This window comes from Pipistrellus kuhlii, unplaced genomic scaffold (assembly GCF_014108245.1).
Source record: "Pipistrellus kuhlii isolate mPipKuh1 unplaced genomic scaffold, mPipKuh1.p scaffold_m20_p_10, whole genome shotgun sequence".
Classification (NCBI taxonomy): domain Eukaryota; kingdom Metazoa; phylum Chordata; class Mammalia; order Chiroptera; family Vespertilionidae; genus Pipistrellus; species Pipistrellus kuhlii.
This window is the reverse complement of record NW_023425405.1, coordinates 29,233,930-29,248,233: the sequence shown is the minus strand read 5'-3', so window position 1 is coordinate 29,248,233 and position 14,304 is coordinate 29,233,930. Positions and strand designations below refer to the sequence as shown.

At 36.7% G+C, this 14,304-nt stretch overlaps 1 protein-coding gene across 6 annotated transcripts in view; it reads left to right on the top strand.

Moving 5' to 3' along the window:
• Positions 1–14,304, top strand: part of AHR (aryl hydrocarbon receptor) — a 39,054-nt gene that overhangs the window by 356 nt on the left and 24,394 nt on the right. For 5 of the 6 annotated variants that reach the window (XM_045578148.1, XM_036429261.2, XM_036429258.2 and 2 more), the window contains one exon: positions 11,895–12,082. In XM_045578148.1, coding sequence (XP_045434104.1) covers positions 11,895–12,082 — 188 coding nt within the window. Of the gene's footprint in view, positions 1–10,071; positions 10,302–11,882; positions 12,083–14,304 lie in introns of those variants that run through there. The other variant, XM_036429263.1, reaches the window with a different exon arrangement.

The window sequence follows — 14,304 nt, the reverse complement described above, 5'->3', positions numbered from 1 at the left end:
ACCCCCCCACCCCACCCCCTTGCAGCTGTTTTCTCTTCTGGGGTCCTGATTTGTTGACAGCTCTGGTTTCTCTGCCTGTGGGGCTGGTGGATTAGTTCACGTAAACCTGGCTTGGGATCCCCTTCTCCTTTTTCATATCCTCTTAGGGGAGGCGGGAGGACTGATTCTCACTCCTGGCGGGGCCAGGTGATGGCTGTGGGCGCTGACCACGCGCCACCTGCGAGGAGGGCCCGCGGCCTCCGAAGGTCCTCTTAGCCTCTTAGGACTTAGGTGCAGCCAGCGCTTTTATCATTGGGAAGGGATTTTGCAATGCTCAGCCTGACCCTATTGGCAAAAAGGATAGGGATGGTAGCAGGTATGAGTGAATGCAGTGGGCAAGGTACAGTGGGGAAATTGTGGGGGGTTGTTTGTTTTTTAGCTACTTTTTTTTTTTTTTTTGGACAGTTTATTATCACTTTTGCTGTGGTTTTAGTTTCTGTAAAGGAACAGATTTGAAACTGGGAATCAGTGAAACAGACGTTTTCAGTCTTGGTAACTTTCTCTTCATTCCCTTTCCCCTACTCCAAAGTTTTGTCAATTCTAATAGAGTGATTGCGCACAGATTTTTTGTTTGTTTGTTTTGGTGGGATATTTGTGTGAGATGGCAAATAGTTTAAAAAGTTTTTGTTTTTGTTTTTTCCCCAGAAAAATAAATTCATGCTTGAGACAGATTTATTCTTGTGAGTTGGGTGTGTGTGTGTGTGTGTGTGTGTGTGTGTGTGTTTATTCCTATAATCTCTGAGTTAACTTTGCTTCGCATTTTTCAAGTTTTTATAAACAAGTGTAATAACACAGAGTTTATTCGGAGCCAATTAGAAGTATGTTGTGCACTCTGCTTAACACTTAATTTAGGTCAAAAATTCAGATCAGGGGGGAAAAAAGCAGTTTAAGATTTATATCTAAAACCACTAACTGGTTAAAAGTTTCCTTATTCTGGACTTCTGTTTTTCTTTTAGAATTTTAATCTGAGGATCATAGTTCTTCAGATCTAGATTTGACATTAACGTATATATGACTGATTATAATTTGGAAGTCTGATCCTGCAGTGTGTCTGACATTAGGAATACTGCCGAATCAGCAATTTTCTCTCTTGGCAGTTCTGTGACATTGATTTACAAACTTGCACTTTGTGGGGTGATTTCTTATATGGAAATGTTTTTGTCTAGTTTGACTTTGTTCTTGGGTAAAACTGAGAGGCATTGCAAATGTCTGTTTTACATAGCTGTTGTACACTTAAATTATAATATACGTATCATGGGTTTTATGTGTATAGCCATAAAACTTGAAGATCTCCCTAATGGATTTTTAAGTTACTGAGTTCATGTCAGTGTATTACATAAGAGCCTAGATGACTTGAAAGAAAAGTCAGATGCCTTATTTTTGTATTTATTACAAAGTTTAACATTCTGGACTTTTAATTAACATTTTATTAGTGATTTTCCTTTTAAACATACTACATTTTCCTTTTATTTATGTAAGATGTACCTTTTAATTTACCTCAGTAGTTTATTATACTTCCTAAGACTTTAATATATTTGAATTTAAAGATCTCTTGTAATACAGTGTCGGCTAATGCATTCCCACATTACCCTTATTTTATTTAGTTAGTATATGCTTGTCAGATCTTTACTGAGCACCATGCATTACTTCTAGTCATGTAAATGCCTTAAAATGTCACTGCATTGCTCCAGAAGAAAAGCTTAGTATTGACAGTTTTAGTCATGTGAAAGAAATTGTTTACAAATTATTTTCACCTGAATGAAAAATAGTTAGCTTTATAATGCAATTAGTCAAAACTCATTTTAGGAATGTGGCCAGTAAGCCTAATATTAAGCTTAGTATGTTTTCTTAGTTAAATTAATAGTTTGTAGCTAATGAAGTTAAAAATATGCCAACATTGTCAGAAAGATACATCTTGTTTCAGCTGAAAATGCTATTAAGATTGAACTTTGATCCTTTAAGTGAAAGCCATTTTAATTAAAGAGAAAAGATGTTATAGCATACGTATAAGACGTATGCTATAGATACCCATTTAAACATACAATTCCATACAGTTTTGGGATTAAGTATGTGACAATTTTAACCTGAAGCTCTTCTAACCTTCAATTGAATTAATTAAGCAAGATAAACTCCCTCTAGTGGCAATTGAAATTTATCTTTATTGTAGGAAATGCATCTGAAATGTGTTAATTCTAATCCCACTGACACGTGTTGTACATAGTAAATGCTCAGTAAAGTTTTGCTTTCTTTCCTGAGTAATGAAAGTGAGGAAATTAAAGGATCTGAAGCAGCCTTGCATCTGATCCATGTTACCCCCTACTTTCAGGAAGACATTTTCATGATAACCTTAGGCATAGATTCTACTATAACTTTCCTTAAAATGTTCCAAACTTAACAACCCTCTTCAAAAAAAAAAAAAGTTTTTACTTAAATTTTGTTCTTGTCTCATTTTCTTTGGAGATGATAATATTTTGTCCGTTTGTTTAGTTATGTTGCCTCCTGGAGATAAATGAAAAATGTACCATTGAATAGAATCTGTTTTTCCCTAGTGATAATAACTTTTGGTATATTTTTGTATTGTTGAAGTTTTATTAATACAATAAAGTTTTAGTGGTATTCCACTCACTATTGTATTACTTTTGGTACCGGCTTGGCAAAAAGAGTAAATGACTTCTACCCTGAGAAGGGGTATCAGCAGTAGTGGTGAATAAACCAGCCACCAAGAACTGGAAATGACTTGTGAGCCTTAGCTGATCCTTTCCACTTTGTTAACATCCTTGTAATGTTACCATAAAACAAAAGCATTGTCTTCCTTGCTGCTTTTTCTAAGTTGCTGCTCATTCTATGTAAATCTCAGGAACCTCATTTAGGTAATACCTACTTAAATAAAATTTATGCAATGTTTTCCTGAAAATGTTTCATACAAATGTAGTATGATACCATTTTCCAAATAGCCTCTAAAATAAAAGGATGTCTTTTCAAGGTAACATAATTCTTAATCCACTGTAGTTTTTCTTTCAAATGGCTTTATTTAGATAACTTTTACATAGTGACTATAGAGGCTCTTACATATTGGAGCTATAAAATGAGTAAGTAAAAAGGCTTAGTTATCAGTAACATTTATAAAAATGTCAAGAAGAGGAAACAATGAGATATAAATGGAAAGAGTACTAGATCTACACTAAAAGATAAGATCTATTTTTTAAAAAAAATAGATTTGGGCAAATTCTTGACCAATGTTGCAGGATAGTCAAAACCTAAAACTAAAATGCCACTCTCACAACTAAAATTAGCAGAACAAAATCATTTTATAAATTGCAAAGACAGCTAAAGGTATAAATTAAACAGAAACACAATTCTATTGTTTAAATAATTTTAGCTTAAGTTATCCCAGAACAATCAGTTCTCCTGTGAAACTGTAAGAGGCAGTAGATGATTGCGTTCTCAGTTCTGAGTATGGCTGAAATGTGAATAAACTTACAGAGTGCATGCTTATTGATGTAAATAATTAAGACAGTTACTTAGAAATAAGCAAATCTTTAACAACAGTATTTTTTTTACTTCCATACTTTTGTAAAGTTGATTTAATCCAAATAGTGGTTTAATAGAAAAAAACAAAACAAAAACAAACCTGTTTATTAGCATTTACTATTATACAAGCATGCACTGTGTTTTGCATACTTTTTTTTTTTTTTTAAGGTTTATTATAGTATTATGAAAAGGTAGTATTTCAGCTTTATAGACAGGGACCTGAAGTTCAAATTCAAAATTATCAGGTAGGAAATGGAAAAGCTGAGTTTGAATATCAGATCCCAAAACTTACGTTTTTACCAACTTTGCAATAAGATTTCCATGTTTAAATCCATATATGCACTCATAACCTTCCCTCGAAGTACCTTCCCTCTTATCTTACTGATTTGCTCCCTCCCTCTCTCCTTTAAAACATTGCTTTTAATGGCTGTTAGTACTCTGTTCTCTTTGTGTTTTATAATTTAACTATTTTTCTTTTTTAGGGGGTAGTTCTGTTTTTTCCAACTTTTAAATATTTTAACTAGTTTTTCAGAGAATACCTTTGAGTTAGTGAGTTTCTATGAAAATTCTTACTTATCTCCTTAGGAAAAATCCCATACATGAAGTTTGGGGCCACAAAGGTATGCATACTTTTAAGACTGAGTCAGATATTATGCTCTGAGACATGGTGCCAAATTGCTTTGCAAATGTTTACATTTCCATTGGTAATCTGTCCTAGCATTTTTGCCTAAAAATGTTAATTTTGACAATTGACGTTCCACAAAAAGTGATGGGATAACTAATGAAACTTGTTGGGATTGTGTATATTGTGTGGAGTAGTAGTAGTGTGTGTTTGAAGGTATTTCTACTTGAGATGGACTTTAAATGTTTTGTATTACATGTTTTAGTCATTTTCACTTTGCTCCTTTCTTGTTTTTTTTGGTTTATTTAAAATACTTCTATTAAATAATACATGCACATTAAAACATTCATTAATATATGTGTTGTCTTTAGGTTAGCATGCTTGGTATGATCTGACATTCATTATGATAAGATACGGTAATTAGTGCTACCCCAATATTTATCTTTCACAGCTCTTCATCCTCCCAATATAATGTTATCACAATTTTAGATTAAGTCTACTTTCAGAGTTTCATAATTTTTTAAAACTGTAAGCATTGTTTACTGCTCAGCTAGGTAATGTACTATGATTACACTTCCCTTCTTGTTCTCTATTGTCATTGATATCTTTTCTACCTATTTTCCATCTTCATATTTATTTGCATCTGGGTTTAGCCGTCTCTTAAGTTTATTGGAGATTCTTGTGATTTTCTTTCTTTTTAAAAAATATATATTTTTATTGGTTTCACAAAGAGAAGGAGAGAGAGAGAGAGAGAGAGAGAGAAAGAAACATCAATGATGAGAGAAAATCTTTGATTGGCTGCCTCCTGCACAACCCCTTTCTGGGGATCAAGCCCAAAACCCAGGCATGTGCCCTTGACCGGAATCGAACCCGGGGCCCTTCAGTCCACAGGCCAATACTTTATCCACTGAGCCAAACCAGTTAAGGCTTCCTTGTGATTTTCTCTAAGAGAAGGGTACTTGCAGAAAACTATATACTCCGACATCATGAAATCAGAAGTGACTCTTACCTGTCTTTAAGATCAGAGTTAGATGCCGCATCACCATGAAACCTTCCCTTAGCACTCTACCTGAGCTCTTACTTTCCCGAACTCTTGAGCATCACCCTTATATAATAGCACCTACATTATTGAGCAGTACATTATGTTTGATTTTGTCTTGTAGAATGAATCTCCTCCTAGTACAAAAGATATGCTTCTTAAATAGGCCTGTCTTTTGTGTTTGTATCTACCCGAGATTTGTAGTACTGTGCACATGGTACATTTTGGAGAGTTATTCACTTTTTAAACAATTGACCACTACTTAAGACTTTTTTTTGCTAACAGTTTAGTGATTTGGGGATAGTAGATACATTTTTGTGGGTTTAAAGCACACGTGTCAAACACAAGGCCCGCGGGCCAAATCCGTCCCGCCAGGCCTTGCAATGTGGCCCGCACCACGCTGTCATCACTGCACTCCACTGCGTTTCCATCACAATGACAGTTTATGACTGTTCAGTAAACCATTCGGCCCGCGATTTAGGCTGGATTTTAGATTTTGGCCCCTTCTCTGATTGAGTTCGACACCCCTAGTTTAAAGGGAAATAAAAAAAAAAAAGTATATTCACACAGGAGGAGAAAGGGAAGAACATTCTTAATTATTTTTTTTTTTAGGATCATGCAAGTAACAGTGATTTCTAAGGCATATTTCATATTCCAGGTTTTCTGACTCACTACAGGTGACATCCAGCCAAGATTCTCAGAAGTTGGAAACTTTTTTTTTTTTTTTTTTTGTGCCTCATATGAGGAAGCAAAATATCCAGGTGTATTCAGTTTAACAATAGAATTTCATGTTATTTGTGCCACAGATCACCTTTCCAATTTTATATTAAGTATGTAATTTATGACTGTAAACATTTAGCATTTATATTCAGGGATCAATAATTATGTACTGAAACCATAGGGAGAAAATGAAGAAAGGATAGGTTTAAAAGTTGGGCTTCACTGGATGTAGTCGGTATGGTAGTGAGATTCACTGAGGGAAACTTCGATTTCCTGCCTGTTGGATGGAGAGGAGTATCATAGTAAATGCAGAGAAGGAGTGCCTAGGTCCTGGGAAAGAGGAATGAGAGGACATCCACGTACCTGGGCTGGAAATAAAAACAAGTGATCGGTGTGTAGCCTGAAGCAGTGGGGGTGGAGTAAATCACCTAGAGGAAAAGCTGATAAACCATACTCAGTGCTGTGATAGGTAATCTCTTGTTAGAAAATGTCCCTTTATTCTCATAGGATAACTGAAATGATATCTTTGCATGTCATTTGAGACTTTATGATAAGTCTCATTTAAAAATATCAATACAATTACGGTAACTTAAACTGGTTTGCTAAGTTATTCAGCTTTGTTTCAAACACTGAGCCCAAGTGATGAGTCTACCAGACATTTTAGCCTGGGATGTGAAAAAGTAAGGCTTTAAAGATAACATTCAAACTGGCATTGGGCATGCCATTGGGCCTGTCACCACCAGTACTTACAGCATGCAGGCTTCTAAGACAGAGGCATGGCATGCAGTCAGCTGGAGTCTTGCTTTCACAACAATTTTGGTTACAGGTTGGGACAAGATTTTTGAGGTTTCAGGTTGAAAAACTAATACATTTTTTTTCTTTGCCTGAGCAACATCTTACAGTCTATTTCAACTGACTTCTGAAATCCAATCTTACTGGGATAGTTATTTATATTTCAGATATAGCCTTTTATTTAAATAGACACTTGGCAGTATAATTTGGCATAGATTTAAAGACAAAGCAAAAGTAAAATTACCAGCATAACCCAAGACAAGTGTAATTGATAAAAATAAAAATAAAATTATTTTTTTTCTTCTGTACATTTTCAGTATTATGGATAAGTATGAAATATTTTCACAAAATATTTCTCACAGAATCAGTGGGAAAGTATGTTAAAGCTATTACTTTAGCTTTAACAACATTGGATTGGAGATGCCAAGTCCAGTGGGTACTTTTCAGTCTTTCACTTACTTAATTCCTCTGTGCATTTAACCTTGTTCTGTAGTCTCCAAAATAGTCTACGTCGTTCCTTTTCATCTCATCATTCCTCCTCCTTTATCTTTGCCTGAATCTCTTCCTCAACCTTACACCTAAATGTTGTTATTACTGAGGTGTGTGCTCAAATCTCTCTTCTCATTGTTTGATATAGTACTTTGCATTGGGAAATACAGTTGTTATCCTAAGCTACAGACTTTAGTCATTTGCAGTCTTTCCCTAACTCAGGGTTTTCCTCTCCCTTACCTCCTATACTTAAACTAGAGGCCCGGTGCATGAAATTCAGGGATATGTGTCCCTCAGCCCAGCCTGTACCCTCTCCAATCTGGGACCCTTCGAGGGATGTCCAAATGCCTGTTAAGGCAGGATCCTGCCTAAATGGGCAGTTGGACATCCCTCTCAATCCAGGACTGCTGGCTCCCAATTGCTTGCCTGCCCACTTTCCTGATTGTCCCAAACTGCTTCTGTCTGCCAGCTTGATCACCCCCTAACCACTCCCCTGCCAGCCTGATTGCCCCTAACTGCCCTCCCCTGAAGGCCTGGTCACCCCTAATGCTCTCCCCTGCTAGCCTGGTCACCCCTAACTGCCCTCCCCTTCAGTCTTGATCATCCCCAACTGCCCTCCCTTATAGGCCTGGTTCCTTCAACTGCCTTCGCCTGCTAGCCTGATTGCCTCCAACTGCCCTCCTTGCAGGCTTGGTCCCTCCCAACAGCCCTCCCCTGCTGGCCATCTTGTGAAGGCCATCTTGTGTCCACATGGGGACAGCCATCTTGTGTATTAGAATAATAGTCAATTTACATATTACTCTTTTATTAGATAGGATTGGTCAGCAAGTGAGTTTAATTCAGTGAACATCTGAGTCTGGTTATGTACCCAGCTTTTTGTTAGACACAAAGTGATGTGCTTAAATATCTCAAGGCCATCTATCTTTACTATCCTTACTATTACTGACTTCAGTCAGGCTCCTGTCATTTCTTTTCTGCACATTTCTGATCAGCAAACATTAATTGAGAGTCCACTCTGTGCCAGGTACTATGCTGAGCAGTGGGGTTACAGAAATGGTTAATTTTCCATAGTAAGAGCAACAAACAAGTATATGCAATATAGGTTACAGAAAGCTGTATTTAGGAAATGAGAACTCATGGTAAATATTTCATCACGTGCATACTACTGCGTTAGAGCTGTGGACAAGTTTGCATTATATAAAGAATCAGTCTCATCTAGTTCCAGAACAAAGTAGGCAGTAGCACTACTTGGAAGATTACCTCTAAGTCTCTCTTGTACTGTTGAAGTTTGTCCCTGTGTCATATTGGATTGTCTTGTCTTGCTTCAGTGTTTGTTTTACTCTTTTCTCCCCAGTGTTTCATAATCTCTACTGGACAGCTACCAAGAGTGCAGGGCTGGATTTGATTTTTAATTTATGGGAAATGTTATCTGCATTGACTATTCCTTAATGGAATGGTTGTGTAAGATATTTACATAAGGTGCATAAGGTACTGCAGTAGTACAGGGGGAATCCGTTGTGTGTAGGTAGGGGAAGACCTCACAAAGGTGATCTACAATAATTGAGCAGCGCTTTGAAGCTGGTGGCCCAGCAAGGGAGTAGCACTATGAAAGCACCCAAGTACATACTGGCAACTGCAAGCCATTTCTTAGCGCTGGCATATAATGGACAAAGAAGGCGTTAGCTGGAAACAGTGGGGCCAGAGGAATAGTTAGGGGCCATAGGAAGACCAAGAAGCACTTTGTTTGTTGGGCTGAGGAATGTGGACTGCATGGAGCTACTGAAAGGGTTAAATAAGAGGCATGACCCGGAGTTACATTTGAGAAAGAAGTGCTCAGAGGGGTCTGCCGTGCATTCTGTGCTCACTGTCACCAGTCAGCTTAGTAAAATAAAAATACTAGACTTGGCATGCCAATCCTAGCTGAAAGCTCAAGATGACTCCGGATGCCAAAGTCCAGTTTGGTTGCCATTTCTGTGAGGAGAGTTGCTGAGTCCTCTACCTTGAACATTTTTTTTTTTTTCATCAGACACCACATGGCTCATCCTTTGTTGTCTGCGTGTCTGTGCTGAAACATCACTAGCTGTCCAAACCAGCACCCTGTCACTCCTTACTTCCTTTCCTTCTTTCATTTTTCTTCTTAACACTGACAGCCCGAAAAGTTATATGTTTATGTATGTGTCCTCCCACTGGGATGTAAGCTTCATGGGAACAGCAGCTTTAGTGGGTTTTGTTCATGCTGAGTGTTGTGTTTGCCCCACATGAGGGGTGGTCAATATTTGTTGAAAGAATGTGGCCCCAACTGATACTGATAACAGGAAGGGAAGAGGGGGAAGGCCAGACTTTATAGGTATGTTCTCTACAAAACATTGGGGCAAGGGGTGTGGACAAAAAGAAGATAGGTGTATGCCCAGAAAAGTTGGGGGACTAAGGGAGGTGCTTTCGACAATCATACCTGGGCACAGAGATCATGGGTCAAAATGGGAGTGACCACTGTAAGGACGGGAAGATTTGGGGTACATAATCTCCTAAACAGAGGAGTTTGACCTCTTTTGCACTTGGCTTTGTTGGGACTCCTGTGATTCTGGGCTTGTGGGGTTCTTTTGCTCCTGCTTCCCTGCATTCGCACACACAGCAGATTAATGGGCTGGAATTAGCTTGATGCTGAACTGGACCCGGCTCCTACGTGGAAGGGAAACTCTGGACACTGGCATTGCTCCTAGCTTTACTGAAACCCCACCTGTGCGTCTATGACTGGACTAAGGGAAAAGGGACTTTAGAAATGCAGGGATTTAATTCCACACAAATAAAAATCACTCGTTTTCCCGTGTAGGCATCAGAAAATTCATTTTCTGGGGCTATTGTTAAGAACTCCACCTCCAGCAGCACCCAGCGGGGAAGAGAACCCCACTTCATCAGGAACCGCAACAAGCTTACCCTTTCTCTCTCTCGCACTCTGCTTCACACTTCAGACAGGGGACTTCTCAAAGCTCACCCTTCCCCAGTACTGTCGCCTCTGAAATCCGGCTCGCCTTTCAAGATCCATCTCATGTACCTCTTTTTCTGTAAAAAATATTTTTTCTGGTAGTTCCCGATACTTAGCTTCCATAACACTTTTGGAATATGTAGAAGACAGTTTTTCTGACCTACCAAGGACATGACAGGTACAAATAAATAACAAGTGATTGATCCATAGAGAATTACTCAGGAAGGTACACATGCATTGCAGGCAAAAACTGAAATTCAGTTGATTAATTGGAGAAATGTAGTAACTAGGTATGATTTCAGTTTGATTATACATGCAATATGATTAAAGGACAGTCACATTTAATTATGCAGTTACACAAACAGTCTGGAGGTAGTTCTACTGACTTGTATGTATACCATTTTACCAGATAATCTTTTTTGTAAAAATAATTTGAACTGTATTAGAAAAAATAGAAATAGGCAAGTTCTGAGGAAATGACATGTTAGGGACAATGTAAAAATGTTAAAATTTTGTATTTTTTATCTTTTGCATAAACTATTACTAGTTCACATATAACAATGAGAATAAATTATCTATGAATGTTTTTATTGCATCAAATAACACTATATTCAAGTCAGTTTCTGCTTTTTAACTGTACTATCATTTGAACTGTAAAAAATGTTTTTGTTTTCTCAATAACACTGGAAAAAATGTGTTTGTTATAAGAACACTCAAGATAATTCTTTATTTTCTGTCAAAATGAAAAGGTGCAGACATGATCTTAAAATTACTTTGTTTGGTTTTTTAATAGCTTCTCTATATTTCAGCATGTGTCTAAGGATCTGTAAATCTTCTTTTCATAGTGAATTTCTGACTAAGGCCTCGATGTAAAGTAGTCCAGATTCTTATTTCTAAACTCAAGGTCTTCTTGTAATCATAGTTTCTTTTTTCTATGATGAAAATTCATAACTAAATGTTGGGATGTCATTGAATTTTCTAATTGGTACATAAACTTTGAATGCTAATAAAGTAGAATTACTGACCAGTCATAAAAGCAAGATTTGCCGGTAATCACAGTTAACTTCCAATATTTATCATTCAACAAATGTAAATATCTAAAGTCAAATGTTTTCTTATTTTAATACTGGAAGACACGTTAGATGGCATTAGGACCAGCTGGAGGTGTCAGAGTTTTGAGAAGTTGTCACTAACAGGAGGAAATTGTTAAATATAGGAAGCTGGGGTGATAAATATAAGCTTTTTATTTAGGGTTGCTCTTCTTTATCTACAAACATAAATGACACCAAAATGTTTCCAGAAGATTGCGAAGCATGATTTTTACATAATTTATTACAGATTCCCCCCCCCCCTTTTCTCTAACAATGGTTGTGTTTAAAGGGAATAAAATCCTAGTAGATTTGTTAGCTGGAAATCACTGTACCACAAATGTATGAATTATATGAAGTATATACGATATACTTAGTCCTATCATGGATTCATGAGCTTTTAATAAAAACATTATGATGAATTTTACCCATTCCCTTGTTTTGCTTAAGACTTTAAAAAGGATAATTTTGAAAGGATTTATGTCAACTGAAAGTTTTATGAGAGAAATATTTGAGAAGATGCTATAAGGCAATAGAAAATTTTGCTTTATATATTTTTGAGTATTTCATGACATTTTGTTTGTTTTTCAGCATCAAGCCAATCCCAGCTGAAGGAATCAAGTCAAATCCTTCCAAGCGACATAGAGACCGACTCAATACAGAGTTGGACCGTTTGGCGAACCTTTTGCCTTTTCCACAAGATGTTATTAATAAGCTGGACAAACTTTCCGTGCTTAGGCTCAGTGTCAGTTACCTAAGAGCCAAGAGCTTCTTTGATGGTAAGACAAAAGGGCTTAATTTTTCTATAGTCGCTTATAAAATACTTACGTTGAATTTGGCTGCTCTGTGTTGAAACTGCAAAAATTAACCATATGTGAAAAAGTTTTGTTTATTGCTGTATGGTAAAAGTTAAGTAGCAAAGCCAAACTCATATTTCCAAAAGTCAGTTTTCCAGATTTATTCATTAAACAGATGCTGCCATTAAATGATAATGTGGTGTCATTCTTTGATAATTAATGGATTTGGAGCTTATGTTCATATTAAGTATGTCAGTTTCCAGTTCCACTTCTTTTTTCAATTTGCTTTTTGGAAGTCTTCTTCTCTTTTATTTTTTAATGGAAAGAGTAAAACACATAATAACTATTATGGATTTCCTTCAGTATGTTTTTATAGATGGATCATTTCATTTATACTTTCAAAATTATGTATACTTCTGCTTTATATTAACTGTATGTTCAACTAGGAACATGTAATTAAAAGTTTTCCACTGAAAAAGGCATTTTATTATAGGAGTTAATAGAATTGGACTTCAGTCTCCATTCAGTCAAACTAGTTAGCAGCTCCCTACCTCACTTTATGCAGCTGCAAAGTTAGGGATTGGAGCTAGTTGATATTAGTTACCTTTTAATCATATAGTATTTTCTCTTTATGAAACATGCAAAATGGAAGTTTTTGTTTGAAATGTTTCAATGAGTCTTTTCATGTTAAACCATTGAATGATTTCTTTTTATCTGTTCATATGTCAGAAATAGATTTTTTTCAGAAAATGTTCAGTGTTTTGTATGTATAATGTTATTTTACAAACAGTAAAGGATTAATAAAATCTCAGTGGCCTGTCAGTGCGTTCACACTGCAGTATACTTAGAAATCACTTAGAATCTTGAAAGAGGAAGGTTTTTATTCAGGAGGTTGAAGTATGCCCAGAGACTTTGCATTTCTAACATGCTCTCAGATGGGGCTGATACTGCTGCCCTGGACATATGTGCAGATACTTGAATTTTTAATTTGTGTTTAGAATATTGCAAAAACAGTTATTTCCTTTTAGGTTTATATTTAGATGGTTTGATGTGTTCAATCTGAGCATCTTTTTTATCTTGTGTTGTTGCTATTTTTTATTTTGGATAAAAGCTATATGGTTTAATGGTTGTGATCAAGGCAATAAACATGGGTTTGAAGCTAATAATTTCAAGGGTTCAAAGTAGACATTTAAATTTTCTCTGATCTATATAAAAAGTCTTTGAATTTTCTGTTTTCATCTGTATCAGACCCTTCATCTTCTAGATGAGTTCTGTGATAGTCATTGGTGTATGTTGTGTGTATCAGCTGTATAGCCATTGTATGGGAGAGTTGGAACTAGAACCCAAGTTTCCAGATTCCCTATGTTGTTTTTCCTGACCATGTCTCAGTTACTTCTCTTTAACAGGAACCATTTACATGGCAAAACCATGGGGATTTCCCCTAGATTTATAGTGCTCCAAGTGTAGTCTGCACACAAGCAGATTCACATCACCTGGGAACTCTGAGCAGTGTCAGATCTTGGGCCCCACCCCAGACCTAGGGCATCATACATTCTGGTGGTGGGGCTAGATGTTGCATGTTGCAGTTTAGGAGCCCCTGTGGTTGACTGTACCCCGAGGCCATTCCCAGCTTCCTGGAATGCTGTCTTGATCCCCAGCATTTCTTCACTTGCTGTGCTTATTGGTTGGCCTTTTGGTCGGGCTCCATGACATGTAAGGTGTGGTCTCTGTCTGCACTAAGAGTTAGAGAGTTAGTGAACATTCTGGAAGCCAGGAAGGCATTAGTATTCCTTGACTCTGATAAAGATTTATTGATGTGAGTCATTTTGCCTTTTCATTTCCTGCTGCTCTACAATGAGAAATCAAACTAGATATTACAGAGAGAGAGAAAAAAAAAGTGTACAAGTTTTTCCCCATTTAGAAGTAGTGGAGCAGAACAGGAGCTGCTTAGTGGATGTGTAGCTAGTGTGCTATTTAATACTTATATAATTCCTGCTTTCTAGGCTGTGTGTGCATGCACATACACATACATTAATATATATGTATATTTAATGTATACATTTACATACATATTTTTTTCATGATTAGATATGTGTTATGTTCAGTACCTCAATTTAAGGAGTTTCCAAAGAATGTCATAGTTTAGTAGGCTCATTATGGAGTTCTTAGTTGTTACAAAGGATTTTCTTAGCTCTAGTAATGAC